Here is a 19487-nt window from a genome sequence, read left to right as displayed (position 1 = left end):
CTTTCAATTGGGTTATGGATTAATTTTTATGCATAAATTAAATACCCATACGTTTGGGGTTCCGCTTCTTTTTTTGTTGTTTTGTTTGTTGCCACAAATGCCCCAGCCGGGCATTTAGAAAGCAATTTCAAGTGGTGTAGCCCCTCTGCCATATCATTGCCCCACTCGTATCCCATATAGGGTGTGGCAAGAAATTGCATACGACGATATGTTGTGAGTGCACTGGAAGGCGAGACTGTGAACCTTGCTCTATTTGGAATTTATTGTAATTGGCATAGCATTGTAATCTTCATAACAGTGAATTATCGCTAAAAAGTTCTACAAGTATGCCAGCTGTGATCAACTATGTTCTCAGTTTTATCAGAATTCATGTGATAACAGAAATTCCAATGGATTTCGTTTGAGATATCGCTAACATACATACAATATAGCACATAATAAGTCTTGACTGTGACTAGTATGTGCATACAAATGAGTCAAAGATAACTTGCAAGCTCGTAGTAGCTAACAGACATTCAATTACTAATTCAAGAACTTAGCTAACACGTTTATATTCCCATTCTCAGGCTGCGTCATTTTGAATTTATTCAAAAAAGCAACTCAATGTGTACATAAGAAATTAGTCAGCACTTGATGAGAGCGGATTGCATTGTTGGAGCAGCATTTCGAAACGTAGCGTCACGGTGTTAATTCCCCAATACTGCAGACGCGTGCCAGCTACAAAAAGACACCCTGTATAAATGTACTTACTTCATATATACTACTTATTGACTGTGCCTTGCAGTTGAATAAACAACAATACAACACCAAATGGTGTTATTCGACTCTTTTTTTTTATATAGTTAAACTAAAAGAAGACTTTATTTTGTAAAATGCAAGAGTATATTTTTGTTGTGGTTGTTGCAGTTGTTTCTTTTTTTTGTTTTTGTTTGTTTTTTGTTTCTGTTGTTGCTTTGTGTTTTTTTGACTTTTATGCATAATAAGTAAATACAATACACATTATACATTACGTACGTTATACATGTTAATATTAGGATATTTCGGGTTTCTTCATCTTCTTCTTGCGTCGTCTTCGTCATCGTTTTTTTTTATTTAAATGGTATTTATTGTTAATTAAGCGATATTGAAGTATTTTGTAAATACAATTTAGGTTCGTTTCAATTCATTTATGCTAGTCGAAATGTTTCGTCAAGTTATTTATGTGTGTTCTCTTTCGGTATTTTGATGCGCTTGAAATATTTTGATAAAATACTGCAATAATAATAATAACTCTCTTTTTTTGTTTGTAATAAATGTTAATATGCGTGTATATGTGTGTGTGTATGCATGTAAAAAACAAATGCGCGATTGCTGTGCGAAAGCCATACATACATACGTACACTATATGTATGTCCTAGACTGCAGCCCCAAACATAGGCCCCTCTGATAAGGTTGCAAGCAAGCGAGTACTTGAAATCTTTCGTATGCAATGCCTATGTAAGAAATTTATAGTATGGTATGCACCGCAATATCTATATATATATAAATTGTATATAGAGATGTTTATATATATATATAATTCGTTATGTTATTTTGTTCTCGAGATTTGTAGCCCTTAAAGTGTAGTATGTTAATCTTTTTGCTTCTTCTTCTTTTTGTTTTTCATTTCTTTTGTTAATTAGGAGTAGGAGGATTTATATGTGTAGTATGTCGTTTAATATGGTTTATGTTTGACTTAGAACAGACCCTTCTTCTTCTTCTCCTTCTTGGCATCGACATTGTCGGTGCTACTGTTTGCACCAAGACTGCGCCGCTTCAGCTCCTCCAGCGTCACATGATTGACATCCTCCCATTCCTTCTTCTCACGCTCAAAATCGCGCCGCTTCTCGTCCAGTTCGTGGATCTGCAACTCGAGCGCCTTCTTGCGTTCCTCGTGCCTGCGCGCCATCTCCAATTCGGAATCCTTGAGCTTCTGCATTTTCTCCTTCACCTTCATGTCGAACACCTGCTCCATCTCCGCCTCCATTTTCTTCATCTTCTGCTCGTGCTCGCGCTTCTCCTCCTCCATCTGGGTGAGCGGATTCTTGTTCGACAGCCGAGCCTTGCCATCGACCAGACCCAGCTCGGAGAGCTTGCGGCAACGATAGTTCTCATAGTGCACATTATTCGTGACATCTTTGAGATCCTGCAGATGGGTGCGAATCACCATATTGCGCAGAGCAATGAAGTCGCAGTGTGTCAAATTCTCGACCTCGACGAGGCCCCAAGGATAGCGACGTCCTCGCACCTTTTTGCCGTCCATCTCGATGATGGTGTTGGCTCCAACGACAGCGAAGGGCACCCGACTGCGCAGATTCTGTGTGGCCTTGCTCTCCTCGGCGGCATCCTCGAGTGTGGCGGGAAAATCATAGATCTTGATCTTGTGTTGAGCAATCTCATTAAGTATCTGCTTCTTGAACAGATGCACCTCGTCCGGCGTCATGGTGTCGGCCTTGGCAATCACCGGCACCAGATTCACCTTATCCGACAGGCTCTGCATGCAGGCGATGTCCAATGGCAACAGACCGTGACCCGAGGGCGCGATAAAGTACAGACAACAGTGCACCCGATTGTCCGAGATCGTCTTGCGATACACCCGCGACTCGGCAGTCAAATACTCCTCATACTTGCTGTCCACATACTCGAGTATGGGCACCCAGCAGTTGCTGTTATCGACGGCGTCCCCAAATCCGGGCGTGTCCACCACAGTGAGAGTCAAATTGACGCCATTCTCCTTGAGCATTACCTTGGTGGCCTCGACGGCAACGGTCTTCTTCTTGCGCAGCGATGGGCCCGGATACTGTTCCGCATTGTAGATGTCCGAGAGGAACATCGAGTTGATCAGCGTCGACTTGCCCAGTCCACTGGCACCCACCACCATCAGCGTGAACTCAAAGCCACGTTTAACCGCCTTGCGATACACCTGATTGGGTAGATTGGCAAAACCCACATACCCGGCAATCTCCATCGGTTTTTGGCGCACCGGCAACGGCGGTTTTTGTGGCTTCTGCTGCTGCTGTGCTTCCTTTTCTTGCAAGTCGTGCGTCAGCTTGTTCGAGTCACCATTGGAGCTGGTCACACTGGCATCGGCCAACTGCAATTTGTTCACTGACGATGGCACACTGGGCGGCTGCGTTTGTGGGCGCTGCGTTGCTGCCGCTGCTGCTGAGGAGTCACTGCCATTTGATGCGGACGCCGATACTGATGCCGATGCTGATGCTGTCGCCGCCTGCTGCTTGTCACGCAACGCCAGTTGCGCCAGTGTGCTGGGCAGCGCTGAGATGGCGCCGTTTGTGCGAGGACTATTCATTTGCAGTTTGCTCTTGTTTTATACTATACTAGATATTTAACAATTTCACTTTCGTCTCTACACTTTGCACGCTTTTGTGTCGTCACGCCTAGTTTTCAACTTTGGCTCTTGTTTAGGGTTTTTTTTCTTTTTCTTTCTTTTGGTGTCAACAAAACTTCTGCACTGCTTCTGCTACTGCTGCTTCTTCTTCCTCTTTGCAAAAAAATAATAAGTACGCCAACAACGCGCTATGGCCGTGCTATTGAGTGAGCGAAAAACAAGCGACTGCTGCAGCAGTGAGAGCGTTTACTGCCCACAGGCATGAAAGAGACGAAAGAGCAACACACACACGCACACACTCACACTCATATGGCACACAAGGGCTCAGCGCATGAGTAATACACAAACACACAAGCATATGGCACGCTGCAGGCAAAAGCGGTGCTGCCAACGCGGCACACACAAAAGTGTGTCACCAGTGAATAAGCAATAATGCAAAACGAAAATCCTATTAAATGCTTAAAATCACTTGGAAAAAATTTGACTGCACTAAACAATTTAATTTTGAGACTTAACTATTTGCGAATTTTTAATATTTAATGTACTTCTTTTGACATTTAAAAGTAACGCGTGCGTTGGCAGCACTCAGCTGATGCGCGCTCGAGTCGTAGCATTGCCAACATCAATTATTGAGCTCTCTTCGTGGGCCAAGCCAAGTGCAGCTGCCTCACAACTTTGGTGCTGACAATGCTGCTGGTATTACTGCTGCTCAAATTTATCAATGCGCCACAAAATATTCTTATCATTTTGTTGAATGCATTTAAAAATAGCAGCAAATACATTAACTGTGCATCTAAGAGTATGTGTTTGTGTATAGCATGCCTTTCACACACTTGAATTTTGTAATGAAGCAAACGCAATCCGCTTCATTTTGTAAATCAACTCTCTGCTTGTTGTTTTTTTTTTGTCATTTTGGGTTTTGCAAACCGCTGTTGTTGCGCATGAGCGTGAACGACGATTAAGAGAGAACTCTGCGACCGCTGCGAGAGAGATAATGTGAGAGAGAGAGTATTGTGCGTGTGTTAGTAGGCAACGCAGATACTCAGATACACTACAACTGAAAGTGACGGGCGTGTGGGTGCCGTGTTTTAACTTAATTTTGAAAAATTATGAAGTCACTCTGTCAGTTAGTTGCGCGACTGCTGCGATGCAACTAAACAAATGTGGGAATGTGGCACATTAGCGTGTAGTTAACCTGGACTCGAACTCGGGTAATTACCCGCCCCAGCTCAGCCGAGGCGCAGCCCGCTTCATGCTCGAGTGTGTCCTCGTCAAAGTTCCCACACCATCAGAGAGAGAGAGTGTGTTGTCCTGCGGCCCGGCCCCTTGGTCCCTACATGCCAATACACACAAACAAAGGACTTGGATTGTGCGCGCTGTTTGTTTGTAATTTAAATTCTCATGCACTCGCGACGCCGCGTCGTCGTCGTCGGAATTGGGCGAGGGGGCCGCCAGCACCAAGCAGCAACCACCACCACCATCATACCATCACACCACACAGTCGCAGTGTCCTGCGTTCTACTCCGCCTGCGTGGCCATGCCTTTGCTTCCTTCCGCAGTGCAGTTGTCGCCAGTTGTCGTTGGTGGTTGTTCCTTCCCCCTTTTGCACGTGGATTTCTATGCGTCGTGTCTGTCTGTCCAAAAGGTGATCGTGAGAAACTTTTTTTCTCACATTCGACTTTGGGTTTAATTTTAGCCTCTGTGTCGGAATCATTATGCTTATGAATTGATATCAGCCGAACAGTTGTTGTTGCTTTTACTGCTCACGAGATTTGACTGTACTTCTGAAAAAATACGAAGGGAATTTTATAGAATTCTTGAGAATAATTACAATATTACAATGCCTCGATCGATTTGGCTATTTTCTTTAATTAATTGCCTTTAGAATTTATATATTCACAATATTAAACAAAATTAAAATATTTATTTATTTGATAAATTATGTATTTATAAAAATTATATTTTTTATGTCAATCCCAAGTAAATCCAAATTTAACTAGTTAGTTATTCTTAGTATCTTGTGAACTAATCGAAAAAGTTTTTTAAATTATGATTTTACATTTATTTTACATTTAATTCTCCTTAAATTTCCTTAAAATTCTAATAAAAATTGTATTATAGCCAGTAACGATGCGCTGCAACTGTAACCCGAAATTTCATACATCAAACTCATTGAGCTCTGCGATCCCCAGGATGCTGCAGTGCTGACCGCAAATCCTTTAGATAAACTCAACTGCGTTGTCTTTAATCCCCCCATCTAGGCCTTGCCGTCAACCCTTCAACACATTGTTGATCTGGCCCAGCAGCTGTCTTGCATCAGGCACGCTTCATTTAAATCCATTTGTTGTGTGTCTTAGGCGCGCAACTTCTTTGATTATGTAAGACGCTGTAGCAGCCATGGGCTACAATTAAGGCGCATAAAAAACCCCGCACTTCCCCTAAAGTCAGTTGATGTCTTAGCGCCGTTTTCCTATCCCAATTCAGAATGCAATCCCAAGCCATTGTTATCTCAGCCAAACAGCAGCGGCAGCTGTGCCAACTTTTGGCACATGCCATCAGAAGGCAAAAAAGGACGCATCGTTGACATTTTGTTAGAGAGCAGCTGACCAATAGACGTTACATGGCCAAGATGCTCAATTGATTTTGCAGTATTGTGACCTAAGATCAGTAAATTATTAACGATGATGAACGTATCTTTGAACCGAAAACGAAAGTACATAAAATCTTATAATAATGCAAAATATTACAAAATTTATTAACGATGATAACCGTATGTTTTGATCCGAAAACGAAAGTGCATAATAACTTATAATAATACAAAATTCTTCTCAGAAACACCTTAAACTAATAATATGAGGTTTGGCCCAAACATAAACATTTATTTTACCTGTGTTGTTATAGTACTATTTTGTTCTTGCTGTACTGGTTCTATACTTAAATAAAGAAGCTAATTATTAAAAATACAAAATTGAAAAACAAAAATGAATAATAAAATTATCTATAGAATTAATTATTTTATTTATATAATTTAAAAGTAATTAAGGTAATACTTTTTTTTTTAACTGAACTTAAATATATTTCATAAAACTGTATATTTTCTGAATACCCACAGTAAGTGTTGTGGAAAAACAAGGGAAATATTTATTTAATGTTTATAATTCTGTTATAAAATACTGCTACTATAGTAATAATACTTTGTCTAACACACATCATAGATTTTGTTAATATTTACAGAAAAATATAGACTTTTTAAAGATATTCTGCAATTTAAAGCTTTCATCTTCGCTTACCCAACATCGCAATATTAAAGTTCTCATGGGAATTTTTAATCGATATGTAAACGATTCCCAGCTAAGTGTAGTCAACGTATTATTTTTTCGTTTCAGAACTCCTCTTTGGGTCCACATCTGTCATAAAAGTTTCCAGTTATTAGCCCAACTACCGCTGGCCATTTATCAAATTCATAAAAATAAAATAGAGAGCTGCTGCAGGAACTCGACGCCTGTCATGACTTCTAATGCCACCCGACGCACACTTCACTCAAGTTTCTCCCCACGAAATAGAGAAGTCACCTTAGGCGACGGCGCACCCCAAAACAGAGCGCCATAAAAATCAACAAAAAATTCATTTAAATCAACACATATCTTTTGCTAAGCATGGCGGTCTCACAGTTTCCCAAGTCTTTGCAGTTGCTTCACACATTTGCTACTGTTTCATATTTTTCATGCTCATTATGCTGTTTCCATATTTTTGTTTGGGGTGTGAGTATAGGAGTATAGGTGTGTGGGTGTGGTTGGGGGTGTAGCACACCCCATAATAACTGCACCGTGCACAGAAGTTCCCACAGTAGAAGTGGGCTAAAAATAATATTGAACTGCAGCATCTAACCGCAGGCACTAATTTGAGGTTGCAAAAGGTCTCACATATGCTACCTTGCTGTAGGATTGATTAAGAAAAAGAGGGAGAGAATATAAAAAAAAGGGAAGCAATCGTCCGATACAATAAAAATTAAAGTGTTTTAATGTGTAAATCGTGCGTTGGGGCATAAAAAAAAAACACGAGAGAGACGAAAAGCGAAAACCGAAACGCAACTAAAAATAAGGCGCAAGGAAGCCCCTGCAGAGGTACATACTTCAAGCAACCAAGACATGCGTACTCATGTGGCACAGAAGACGGCTACCGATCAACGATCACCGATCGTGCCACACTAAACGGCATTTACCTTGATCCCGAGATCGAACCCAAAAACCGTATGAAGAGAAGCCAAAGCAAACTCGCACTGGGGCTGATATTGAACTTTGATTTTTGTATGAGTATTCTTTGTTGTCTTGTTGTCTGGTTTGTTTCATACACTGAGCTTTTGTTATAGAATTTCATTCGCTGTCTTAAGTTTTTCATTATTTTCTCAAGAAGCGACGGCGACGTTGACTGTGTGACCGGTCCGAACGTCACGTTTCGGCCAGACGAAATGATCCACATTCGCAAATGCGAGTACGAGTGCAAGTCTGAGAATGAGAATGAGTATGAGTATGAATATCAGTTCGAGTTCGAGTGCCACTGCCGCCCATATGTGTGATGAGTCTGCGTCGCAGTCATATCTCTTCGCTCTTCGCTGCTTCGTATTTTTTTTTGTGCCAGCTCATGATTTTTATAGTATAGTTTTCTCGTGGGAAAAGGTTTGCCAAATTTGCAGCTAAATGCAGCTTATTAACAGCAGCCTAACAGATCCATTAGCAGCACAGGGAACACTGATTACTGATCTGTTCGGGGGTTAACCACAAAATTGCAAACGAACCAAACATTTACATATCGCCGCCATATGTGCGCACATAACGTATTATTATACAATTTACTATTTACTAGACGTGCATATGTACAGAATATTGTAATCACAGGCAAATGGAACGCTTATTCAATTTATGAAAGTGTCGCCCTATTTATGAGCCTAGAGCGCTGGAGGGATTTATACTCAACAGACGGACAGATTTTGACTAGCTCGCCAGATGAGCGATGAGGTGATGCGACTACGAGTGCTTTGCACAACCAGAGTTGCCAAGGCGGCGCAATAATTTTATGAGTGCCGTAAATCTGGCTAACCGAAGCAGCTGTCAGCTGGCGCAAGACCCAACATCGGGTTATTGACAATTTTGCAATGTCGCCCTTTAATCCTGCCAACATTGTAAAGTAATAAATTTTTTAAGCCCCTACGGTTTTGGGGTGTTGCAAGAAATCCATGCAGACGCATGCACGCATGCTCATTCGCAGGTAAGCTTCGCCTAATGATTGACCCGTGACCAGGCAGAGATTTGCAACCCCCTGAAATGCTACTTCTTCAGGCCATTTCTTAAAGGGGGTTGCTTTCTAACTGCACGTCTAAAGACAGCTGGCCGTCTTGCCTGCTTTGGCACAAGACAACCCCGAGTATTCTGAAGAAAATTTTTAATGAATTGCACCCAATGATCAGCATTGATTAAGTTTCCAGTTGTTAGGGATGCTTGCCATGAAATGCAATTTTCAAGCGAATCATTTGGATTTTGAGCATATTTTTTGGATTTTTCTCATTTTAAAAGAAATGATATACTAATATTTATAATAATACTCTTCTAATACTAATAGTGCATCATAACGGAAAGATTTTTGAATAAAATCAAATAATGTATATTTTAATATTATAGTATTTCAAATGACAAATACTCCCATAAAATTAAAATTTCCAAAATAATTTAGGCTAAAAATAATTGAAATTAACCCATTTGCTAGAAATCCTTTTCTGGTTTTATTTCCATTCTCGAATCTTAATAAACTTTTGCATAACACTCATAAGATCAGGGTCTCTTTTTGTATGGGATCGAACATAATTCGCTGTATGCAAATTCTTACGCTCCGACAACTCTGTTGACTCACCTTAGCTCAATTGTACAACTCACTCGCTCTTTGAGCTCAAACGTTTGAGTGCAAGTTGCCTGCGTTGGAATTTCAGATGTTCTCCTTGCGCATAACCACCCCAAATGCGCAGCAGAGCAAACGCTCGCTCTCACGGCTACCTGCGCCTGCGTCGTCGTCTTCTGTCGCTGTCGCTGCCGCTGCTGATGTTGCTGCTGCTGCTGCTCAGGTAAACGAGTCGGAGTCGGACTCGTTTTGGCTTCGTCGCGTATCGTTTTTAGTCAGCGCGCTCGCATCGACGAGGATCAGTATCCTTTTGGCGTTCCGTGTGCGCGGTTGTCTGCCGCTCGTCCTGAAACGAAATCAAACAAACTCTTAAATGAACTAACACAAATCGCGTAGAATTTGTTAAGTTTTTATTTTATGTTTGGACATTTTGCAAAGAAAAAGTACGTGCAATAATTGTTATATCGTACTACAACCAAAGTTTACGTGTTGTGAATAAATCAGTGTTGTGTTTAAACAAAATTTCGACGATCGATTGGATTAAAATACCACTTCTAACTACACTATTTGGATTATTAAACAAAACAAACAAACTAAAATGGATTACAAACACGATATGAATTCGGATGATGACTTCGACTGCTCCAATGGCTATAGCGACGGCTATAGCAGCAATGGACGACTCTCTAATCCCAATGGGATGTCCAAAGCTGAGCTCCGAAAGGTGAGTTGCGGATGACAAGAAATCGAGAAATATTTGCTTAAAAGTATTTCACAGAAATATGAATTTCATTTCGTCATATTTTGAAATACACAAGCAAATTCAAATTTGTGAAACCAAATACCCAAAACTCTATTCAATTTATTAAATCTGTGCTATACGATTTTAATGAAATTGAATATTGTATTTTTCTATAAATATGTAAATTAATTTTTAAACATTTTTTTACAGACCAACAAACCTATTATGGAAAAACGCCGACGTGCTCGTATTAATCACTGTCTAAATGAGCTGAAATCTCTGATTCTAGAAGCTATGAAAAAAGACGTAAGTATCTTTTAGTACCAAAGAAAAGTGAAAGAAAACGACACAAAATATAATAGAACTAAACCAGAAACCAAAAAGCCGCCAATTGATTTAGAAACTAGTCGCAGGATCAGTTCATTTTCCTTGTAAATGGTGTCGCAACACACATAAATTTCCTAAGGGCAGCAGAAATTCAGGCCACTTGAAAGGCGGCAAAAGTACAAAAGGATACAAGACTCCTACAACAGACAGACGAGCAAACATAAAAAAAAAGAGAATCAAGTCAACGGTTTAATTGAGTATTAAATTTTATTGATGATCATTACAAGAGAGCGCCGACGCCGTCGGTGACGATGACGATAGCGAAGCGATGGCGAGTCAGTCAGACCAAAAGTGTTAACAAGTCGAAAAATTACGCAGAAATCTCAGACAGCGAGACAGTAAACCTGTTTCCACAGGAGCCAACAGTGGGATCCTGCTGTGAGAAAACATAAAAAGAATACAAAAAAACAAAAAAAAAATATTGAGATAGAAGTTAAGCGAAGACGCCGACGCCGACGCCAGTGTAGCAGAAATTCTGCAGGCAACGACCAAAAATCAAATAAGAAAGACATTGAAGAAAAAGCAAAAGTAAACAAAAGATGCAGACACGAGAAGAAGAAGAGCAACAGCAGTGGCCGAAGAGAGCGAAAGGACGGTGTGCAGGGCAAAGCGAAGCGGGCGACCTGCGTGGGAAACTTTTGCAAAGTATGCAGCAGCGAAGCACACGCAGAATAAGTGCCAAACGGATTGTCTGTCTCTCTCAGTCTGACGCTTCCTCGCTGTCGCTATCACCTTCTTAGCTGGCTGCTTGCGACTGAGAGCTGAGAGCTTAGTGACCGCGCGGTTGTGGGGCGTGTGATATTTGCTGGACTCAAGTGAAGAAGATGAAAACAGAAACAGAACAGAGGCAGATTACAAATAGTTGGACATATGAGGCAAGAAACGTGCTCGGGCGTCTGCATCATTCACTTTTATCTACCCTTTAAATGCAATGCTATACGAAATGGGGTATATTAAGCGGGGACTCTTGCGTTTAGCCAAATCGGGTTACCTTACATGCCATGCAGGGTATACCATAGTTCATCATTCACTCTTCAGTCTTGCGGGCTTCACTTGTTTCCCATGCATTGAACTTGTTGTAGGGCCTTGTTACTGGCCCTGTGACTGTGACTCCCAAGCCTGGTCACTGCACGAAAACAATTAGCCAGGCGGCTTCTGGTTTAGTTCTCGGAGAGTTTCAAGTAGTTAAACCAACCAAAAACGACACCCAACAACTCAGCAGCTCATCATTATCTGTTTGTTCTTCTACCATTTTAGCCGGCGCGACATACCAAACTGGAAAAGGCCGACATACTCGAGATGACGGTGAAGCATTTACAGTCCGTGCAGCGCCAACAGCTCAACATGGCCATCCAAAGTGATCCGACGGTGGTGCACAAGTTCAAGACTGGCTTCGTAGAATGCGCCGAGGAGGTAAATCGCTATGTCAGCCAGATGGAGGGTGTCGATTCGGGTGTTCGTCAACGTCTCAGCGCCCATCTCAACAACTGTGCCAACAGTCTCGAGCAGATTGGTTCGATGAGCAACTTCAACAATGGCTATCGCGGCCAATTGCCCCAGGCCATGTTCCCTGGCTCAGCTGCACCCCTCTTCCCACCACTGCCACAGGACCAGAACAACAACAATCACAGCAGCAACAATAGTCGGGAGACTGCGCCAGCCATTCAGATGGGAGGACTGCAGTTAATCCCCTCACGTTTGCCGTCGGGCGAGTTTGCTTTGATCATGCCCAACTCGAGCACAACAACGGCGCCTGCTCCGGGCCCATTTGTCTGGCCAGGATCGGGAATGAATGCAGCCAGTGCAGCGTTGGCCAGCATTGCGAATCCCACACATCTCAGCGACTACACTCAAAGCTTCAGACTGAGTGCATTCAATAAGCCCACAGCAACCGCTCAGACGCAACTCCACGCTGGCGGAGCTTCAACCACTGCAGTGACAAAGAACACCACCAGCAGCCCACCACTGAGTCCCATCTCCTCCGTCTCCAGCCAGAGCCAGGGCGATGAGTCTCGGGCTGCCTCGCCGGCAAATGCCGTCCAGGCGGAGCTGTTGCTGGCCAAGCAGCACAGCTTTGCGGGTGTCTTTTCCACGCCACCTCCGACCAGCGCTGAGACATCGTTTAACACCAGCGGCTCACTGAATCTGAGTGGAGGCAGTCACGACAGCAGCGCCTCTGCCCACCACACTTCCCACTCTCTGATGGCGCATCTGCAGCAGCAGCAGGTGAGCTCCACCAGTGGTCAGGAGAGTTCCACCCTTAAGCGGGAGCGGGAACGTGAGGCTGACCTGGAGCAGGAGCATGCAGGAGATTCTAGCGATTGTTCGTTGTTGGATGAACCATCGTCTAAGAAGTTTTTGGCCGCCGCCATTGAGAAATCCAGCTCCGCTTGGCGTCCGTGGTGAATCACGAAATCACGAATCTTTACCCTCTAATGACAAAACATGTTCTATGTGTTAAGTTTATTCCCTCTTTTTAAAAGTTAATTCATTTGTTAATTTATATTATTATTATGATTGTCATTCAAAGTTTTCTCTCTCGCTTTCTTCAATTTTAAGTTCAGCTGTGATTATTTATGTGTGTATATTTTGTGTAATTTTTTGTATAATTTGTATTAATTTTATAAGCAATTATTCATTACCTAATATTAATATTATTATGTATTTTAGTCACCTACCATATTTGACATTATTTTCATATTACAAGACGACAAGAATTTTTAACTAAGTTATGTAGATTTTATGCTTAAGTTGAGTGTTTCATGGTTCATGTTTCATGTTTAATATTATATTTTATCATATTATTAAATTTGATTGATTAATTTGAGTGAAACAGTAATAAAAATCGCTTTCAAACAAGCAAGAGTTATCTTTTTGAGTTCTATTTGGGGGAATGCAATGGGAGTTTTTTGGATAAAGAGTATTTAGATGAAAATAAAGGCTGGGCAATTGTATATTCACAATGTAGAGACAAGATCGAATGAAATTCTTATAACTTTTAAATTGAAAAGGACAAAATCTTACATTTTATGTTTTTGAAAACCTTAACATAAAATCTGTAATTGCTTCTAAGTGAGATATTTATTTCATTCGCTCAATTATTCCCTAATTTGGAGAAAGTAATTGAAATATCGTAGGTCAACATCACATCTGTATCTTAATTCGTTTATTAAATTATATAAATATTGGGCTATAAAATATAATATATAAAAAAAATGGAAAAGAATTTCACATTTTTATTGAGAACATTAAACTGTGAAAAGAGAAATATCAAAATGCATTTGTAAATAGTATACTATCATTATTATGTTAGCTCCTAGTGAAAAGATCAAGTGTCAATTTCACTCATCAAAACTTGACCTAAAGAGCTTGAACCGCGAAAACGGAAGCTGATAATACAACTAAAGTAATATACGGAAGTGACCTTGCTGTAGTTTATACACATACGAATATGTGCGATCGTTTTTTGCAACAATTTACTGAATTGATAACCCAATTACAGCTGTCCGCCTCACTATATAAGCAGACGCTTTTCGATTTGCCGGCATCATTTCAGAGCTCGCACAAAAGTTATTGCAACTGAGCACGCAGTGATCTTCGCTGAAGAACCGGCTGGACAGGCGTGCCTCGATCGACGATAAAGTTTTACATAAAAGCGATACGAATCATCTTAACATGGAGATCAAATTGATACTGAGTCAATTGCTGTTGATTTCACTGGTGCTTCTACCTCCTATCGATGCTGCCGATCAATTGGTAGAGTACCAGGGTTCGCCTAAGCTCTCTGGACCCGCCAAGATGATCCATGATCCACAGGACACTATGCTGAATGCACTGGATGCAGCCATGGAAAAGATCTCCACAATTTATATGCAAGCCGTTATATCGGGAACACACAGTCCTGAGTTGGAGATCTCGTTGAGGGGCCTGGAAATGGAGCTGTTCGATTTGCTCGATGAACTCTACAAGCAACACCGTTTGAAGGACTACATGAACTATGAGGCGGAAGTGACGCGACAAATGATCATCTACAATATGCTGAAGCGATTGTTTGGCTATGCGCAGGATAATGAGAAACCAGTGTAGATGAATAAAGATCAATAAATTGATTTGCATCCTTTCACTGTCTGCGAGATTCTCTCTCAATTTAACTCACTTCCGTAATCACTTCCGCAGCCATAGCCACAGGCACAGACGAGGTCCTGCGGCTGCCTTGCGTGTGGCTGTCGAACGTCACGACCCAACTTCACCTTAGGAGACGCAGACGCCCTCGGCTCTCGCTCTTGCAACTTCCCACACTCAATCATATCGCGGCTGCTGCTGTTACCCGATCCACTGTGAGAAACAGAACAGAATTATCATAATTTTCATTTCCTTTTAGCGCTATTATCCTTTGGCAGCAGCAGCAGCAACAGCATCAGCATCAGCAGTGGTGGAGTCCAAATACCAAATACCGTTGCACTTGTTCGTCGTGTGTTCCCACACACTCTCGAGATCCTTTATCTTTGCTCGCTTCGTTGTTTGCTTTGTGGTTGTTGGTGGTTCACAGGTCCTGCGACTGTTTGCATTGCACTTGTTCCTTCCCTGGATCCTTTTTCATTTCTCATTTTCATTACCTTTGTCTCTATCTCTCTCTCTCTCTCTCTCTCTCTATTTGTGTCTCACTGTTTGCTGTGATTTGATGCTGCCCCCGCCTATCCGCATGTCGGCGTCTTGGGATCTCACTGAGCGTATGTGTGTGTGTGTGTGAAATTCCTATGCACTTCGCTACGGTTTATCACTTTTGTTTTTACTTTTGCTTTCGCTTTCCTTTACATACGTTCCTTTTATGTGTGTGTGCATGGGAATGGGAATCTTTTTTGTTTCTTGTTTGCATTGAAATTCGTTTGGCATAATTAATAGCCCGATCTTGGCCCCCAAGTGGGCTGCTATATCAAATCCAGTTGTAGTCGAATGCGCAGTTTCAGCAAACTGGTTATTTGCCAAAAATAAAATTGTATAAAATAATGAGAACTATTGTTGGTAAGCTTGCAGAATTACTGGTTTCAGTTGCGCATTAAAAGCACAATGCCGCACAGGATACTCAAGTTTTCAGAGGTCCTTATTTGATGTCAAACTTGTTTGTTGTGAAGGCGATCTTTCGAGAATCACCGAAGGCTCTAACTTATTCAGATAATTTCTTTTTTCTGAGACTCCACATGTAATTCAAATATTTATTCACATATCATGTAATATGATAATATGTATATTATGTGATAAATTTATTTTAAATGAATTTTGCCTTAGACTATTACAAACAACTAATTTGAAATTATTTTATGTATTTATTTCAATTGAGTTTAATATAAACGTTGGGGTAACGACATATCTCCGCGCGACATATCTCCGCTGAACAAAAAACGACATATCTCCGCGCGGAGATATAACGTTTTAACGCGACTTAACTCCGCGCGGAGATATGTCGCCTTGAAACGTCATATCTCCGCGCGGAGTTATGTCGCTATGAAAAGTTACATCTCCGCCGATTTATTAGCAACTCATCTTCCAATAGAATAAATTTAATGTGTTTTTTTAAATTAATTTCATACAGAAAGTTGAATAGAAAATCTTAATAATTTAACGATAATATCAATCCCTTAAAAAACGCAGTTTCTCACAAGTCTTTATTAAGTATATGTATTATTTTTATTAATTTTTACATAAATCAGTTCAACTTATATATTATACATATGAACAATTCTGTGACCGAATTTGTGCGACAGTCATTACAGTGAAAAATACATAAACTATACACATTTTAAAAATAAGGAAAGGTTATTCTCATAGCTCTAGATTAGTAAGAATAACTTTCACTTATTTTCAAATTGGTTTAGTTTATGTTTTTTTCACTGTAAAGACGGTCGCACAAATTCTGTCAGAGAATTGCCCATATTACATACATTTATTTAATGTGCATGAAACTTAGTTTATTATTTTAATTTTTTTAATTATATATATAAACATTACGGATAGCTTCTTTGACAACTTGTTGACACGTTGGACATTTTGGTTCACCACTGTCAGGATCGTTAGGATCATCGTTCTGTTCTTGATTATGAGCCAGAATTTGATCCCAACATGCTGCACAAATATTCACATGATTACATGGGCGCAATAAAACCGATTTTGGTTCGATACGAAATGAATCGGATATTTGACTGGATTTTGAGTATATATGCATTTATATGTACGTATATATTTTATATTAAACATAAAACATTATTCATTCAAGTGTAAGATGAGTCTCTAATAAAACGACATAGCTCCGCCAAAAAAAAACGACATAATTCCGCTCGAAAATTGTACCGAGCGGAGATATGTCGCGCGGAGATATGTCGCTATGCCATAAACGTTTATGAATATAATATATAAATGTAGCTCAACTCATGACGTTCGTGATTTATGTTTACGTTAAAGCTGTTTATTAACTTATACTGAAATTAAAAATTTTCCATGTGCAATTTACAAATCAGAAACTAAGCTCATTGAATTATTATATAACTTTTATTTAACTACTCTCTGCTAAAGTTATCTACAGACAAACACTTTTTCTAAAAATGTGAAGCTGACCGATGGAAAGAGAATTCCTTTTATTCCTTTGCTCTTTGGTATTACCCAAAAATTAATTAAATTAATTATTAAATATTAAAATTGATTGACAAAGGTAGATATAAAACTTGCTTTTACTAAAATTGTTATAATTATAAACAATTTTGTGGAATCCCGATTCAATTATAATACAGATTAGCCAAGATCCAAATAAAGAAATATACCTTAACAATCATTGTTTTGTGCAATTATAACAACAATTGTCACTGCCTTCGATAACATTGAAGTTTAAAATATAGTATAAAGTCAAAGAAAAGGATTCTATGAAGCATGGCATCGCCCAAGTGGTCTTCAATATATTATATTTCTATAAAAAAAAAGATGGTCTGAAGTGAACTTAAAGAAGAAGAAGTAATATATTTCTGTCCTGATGGGTAGAAATAATAAATACATAATTAAAAATATATAAGAAATTCTAAATAAACCTAATTTAAAATTGCTAAATGGATTCGAATTTGATATAAGAATTTAGTCTCTCCAGGTTGGACATTTTCCATCTAAACCCGAACCTGTTCGGCTTACTTTCTTGATCCTGTTGCCATTGTTTGCCGATTCTAAACTATTTAATTGTCATTAAATTAACTTGGAAGACTTTGTTACAACTGATTTTCCCACAGGCTAAGTCCCAGCCTTCTTGGAGTTATAATAGAGATATCCTTGCAAACAAATAAACAACAAAGTCATGCCGTGTTTAGCTGGAATTCTCCCACACATACACTTTGAATACGTACGATTCAAACGATGCCCAAATGCGATCCTTTTTTGCCAGAGCAAAGGATAACATATAATGAAATGAAATCTACCCGAAGCAGCTACCTGTGGCTGGCCAAATTCAAATCGCTTGCATTTTTCACACGACCCAATGATGGGCTCGACTCTGAATGGTCCCTGATAGTTGTCTGTACACCCGAGTGTGGCCAACAAGTGCATAAGGAATGTATACGAATATTCAGTAGGTTCGTATCAATAACCCAGAGTAAATATGCGTGAGACAGCGGCAAGAATGCAGCTTTGCGCAATAACCAAATGCAAGAAATCAGTTCATAGATGGATGATAAAATATTCCCAGGCTAAAGGCTCCATCGAATCGAGAAAGAGTCCTTCAGGTAGACGCCCCTCAAAGTGTAAACGGAAGTGCCCACGCGTCGCACACTTGAGCTATGCAGCCAGGAAAAAAAGGGAAATCAACAAATTCAATTTTGAGTGCACACAAATTTTTTATATCATGCATATCCTTTTTTTATGCCACATAATAGGAAACAAATTGCTGTCGATTTTCCAGGTTCGTTTCCCCTTTTCACGCAGCCGTCTAGAAAGTGGTAAAGGTTGAGCATAAAAAATCGAAAGTTACTTCCGCTTCGTGTTGAGATTTTTTCCTCCTAGACAAACGACGACGTTTCTTATATTACGCCATATGGCAACATTTGGAGCCGATGCGTAAGAGGAAACAGCACCCATCCAGTGTTTCCGATTTTGCCACAATAAAAACATCAGTCGAAAAATACTAATATGACAAATCAATATTACATAATTTGTAGTAAAAGAGTGCAGTAATGTGCTTAAAAGGTTGGAAAGATAACTATAAACTATACACTTATTACTCTATCAATATTTATAAGCACAGTGAATGCCGATCATAAGTGATCAAGTAAGAAAGCTACAGTTGAGTGTGCTCGACTCTGAAATACCCGCTACCCATTGAAAATAAAATCACAACAGTGCAGTATTCATTTTAAAATATGCAAAATTAAAAAACCGAAAAAATAATAAAATTATAACATAGGCTAAAATTTGTATATTTAGTACTATAGTACTACAATAAAAATCTACCATAAAGTGCAAAATACATACACTAGAATGCCATCCAAAGCAACTAAGACCCATGTAAGTAGACATTTTCGTTTATACAAAGTATTTCCTGAATAACTTTTACAATTTGTATATAATTGCAATCAAATTTTCAGGAATCATGAACACTACAGTTATTATTGTATGTCAATTTGCGGGAGCAGAAGTGGGCGTGACAAAACGTTTGAAACAATTTTGATCTGCTGTCAATAAATTATAGCTGTTTTTTTTTAATCCCTAAGATGCAGTGTTTCATACGGACAGACGCACAGACGGAAATAGCTTTATTGTTTCGGCTGCTGACGCTGAACAAGAATATATATACATTATGGGGTCGGAGATAGCTCTGCCTGTTTCATATAACTCCTGCATCCAAAAGTTGTACCCTTCTACCCTATGGGTATCGAGTATAAAAAGTGGCATAGTTTATGGAAATCTTAAAAAAACTGTTTTTTGTTTTTGTTTTGAGTTTTTTTGAGTCATACTAAAATACATTTATGAATATTTGTTTGCCCTATCAATTTCCACCAAACTAGCTATTGTTATCCCATTTTGTTGATGCCCAGTGGGAATATAAAATAAAACACGTTGAATCAATTATATTAT

The 19487-nt window shown here is 39.8% G+C and overlaps 3 protein-coding genes across 3 annotated transcripts; 2 read left to right on the top strand and 1 right to left on the bottom strand.

Annotated features, from left to right (window-relative positions):
- Nucleotides 1-859: 859 nt before the first annotated feature.
- Nucleotides 860-3601, bottom strand: LOC133843514 (protein peanut). The gene has a single exon (XM_062277113.1). The coding sequence runs from the start codon at nt 3326-3328 to the stop codon at nt 1715-1717; it is 1614 nt and encodes a 537-aa protein (XP_062133097.1). The 5' UTR covers nt 3329-3601; the 3' UTR covers nt 860-1714.
- A 5790-nt stretch (nt 3602-9391) lies between these two features.
- Nucleotides 9392-13110, top strand: LOC133843515 (protein deadpan). The gene is made up of 3 exons (XM_062277115.1): nt 9392-9980; nt 10209-10304; nt 11643-13110. Exons 1-3 carry the CDS (start codon nt 9855-9857, stop codon nt 12789-12791), a joined length of 1371 nt encoding a protein of 456 aa, XP_062133099.1. The 5' UTR covers nt 9392-9854; the 3' UTR covers nt 12792-13110.
- An 837-nt stretch (nt 13111-13947) lies between these two features.
- Nucleotides 13948-14498, top strand: LOC133843518 (uncharacterized). Its single transcript, XM_062277118.1, has one exon. It carries the CDS (start codon nt 14061-14063, stop codon nt 14469-14471), a length of 411 nt encoding a protein of 136 aa, XP_062133102.1. The 5' UTR covers nt 13948-14060; the 3' UTR covers nt 14472-14498.
- The last annotated feature ends 4989 nt before the right edge of the window (nt 14499-19487 follow it).

This window comes from Drosophila sulfurigaster, chromosome 3 (assembly GCF_023558435.1).
Source record: "Drosophila sulfurigaster albostrigata strain 15112-1811.04 chromosome 3, ASM2355843v2, whole genome shotgun sequence".
Classification (NCBI taxonomy): Eukaryota; Metazoa; Arthropoda; class Insecta; order Diptera; family Drosophilidae; genus Drosophila; species Drosophila sulfurigaster.
This window is presented reverse-complemented; position numbering and strand designations above follow the sequence as displayed.

Coding starts and splice junctions, on each gene's coding strand:
- LOC133843514 (XM_062277113.1), bottom strand. CDS start 3,328: ATGAATAGTCCTCGCACAAACGGCGCCATCTCAGCGCTGCCCAGCACA.
- LOC133843515 (XM_062277115.1), top strand. CDS start 9,855: ATGGATTACAAACACGATATGAATTCGGATGATGACTTCGACTGCTCC. Junction 9,981..10,208: donor CCAAAGCTGAGCTCCGAAAG/GTGAGTTGCGGA, acceptor ATTTTTTTACAG/ACCAACAAACCTATTATGGA. Junction 10,305..11,642: donor TAGAAGCTATGAAAAAAGAC/GTAAGTATCTTT, acceptor CTACCATTTTAG/CCGGCGCGACATACCAAACT.
- LOC133843518 (XM_062277118.1), top strand. CDS start 14,061: ATGGAGATCAAATTGATACTGAGTCAATTGCTGTTGATTTCACTGGTG.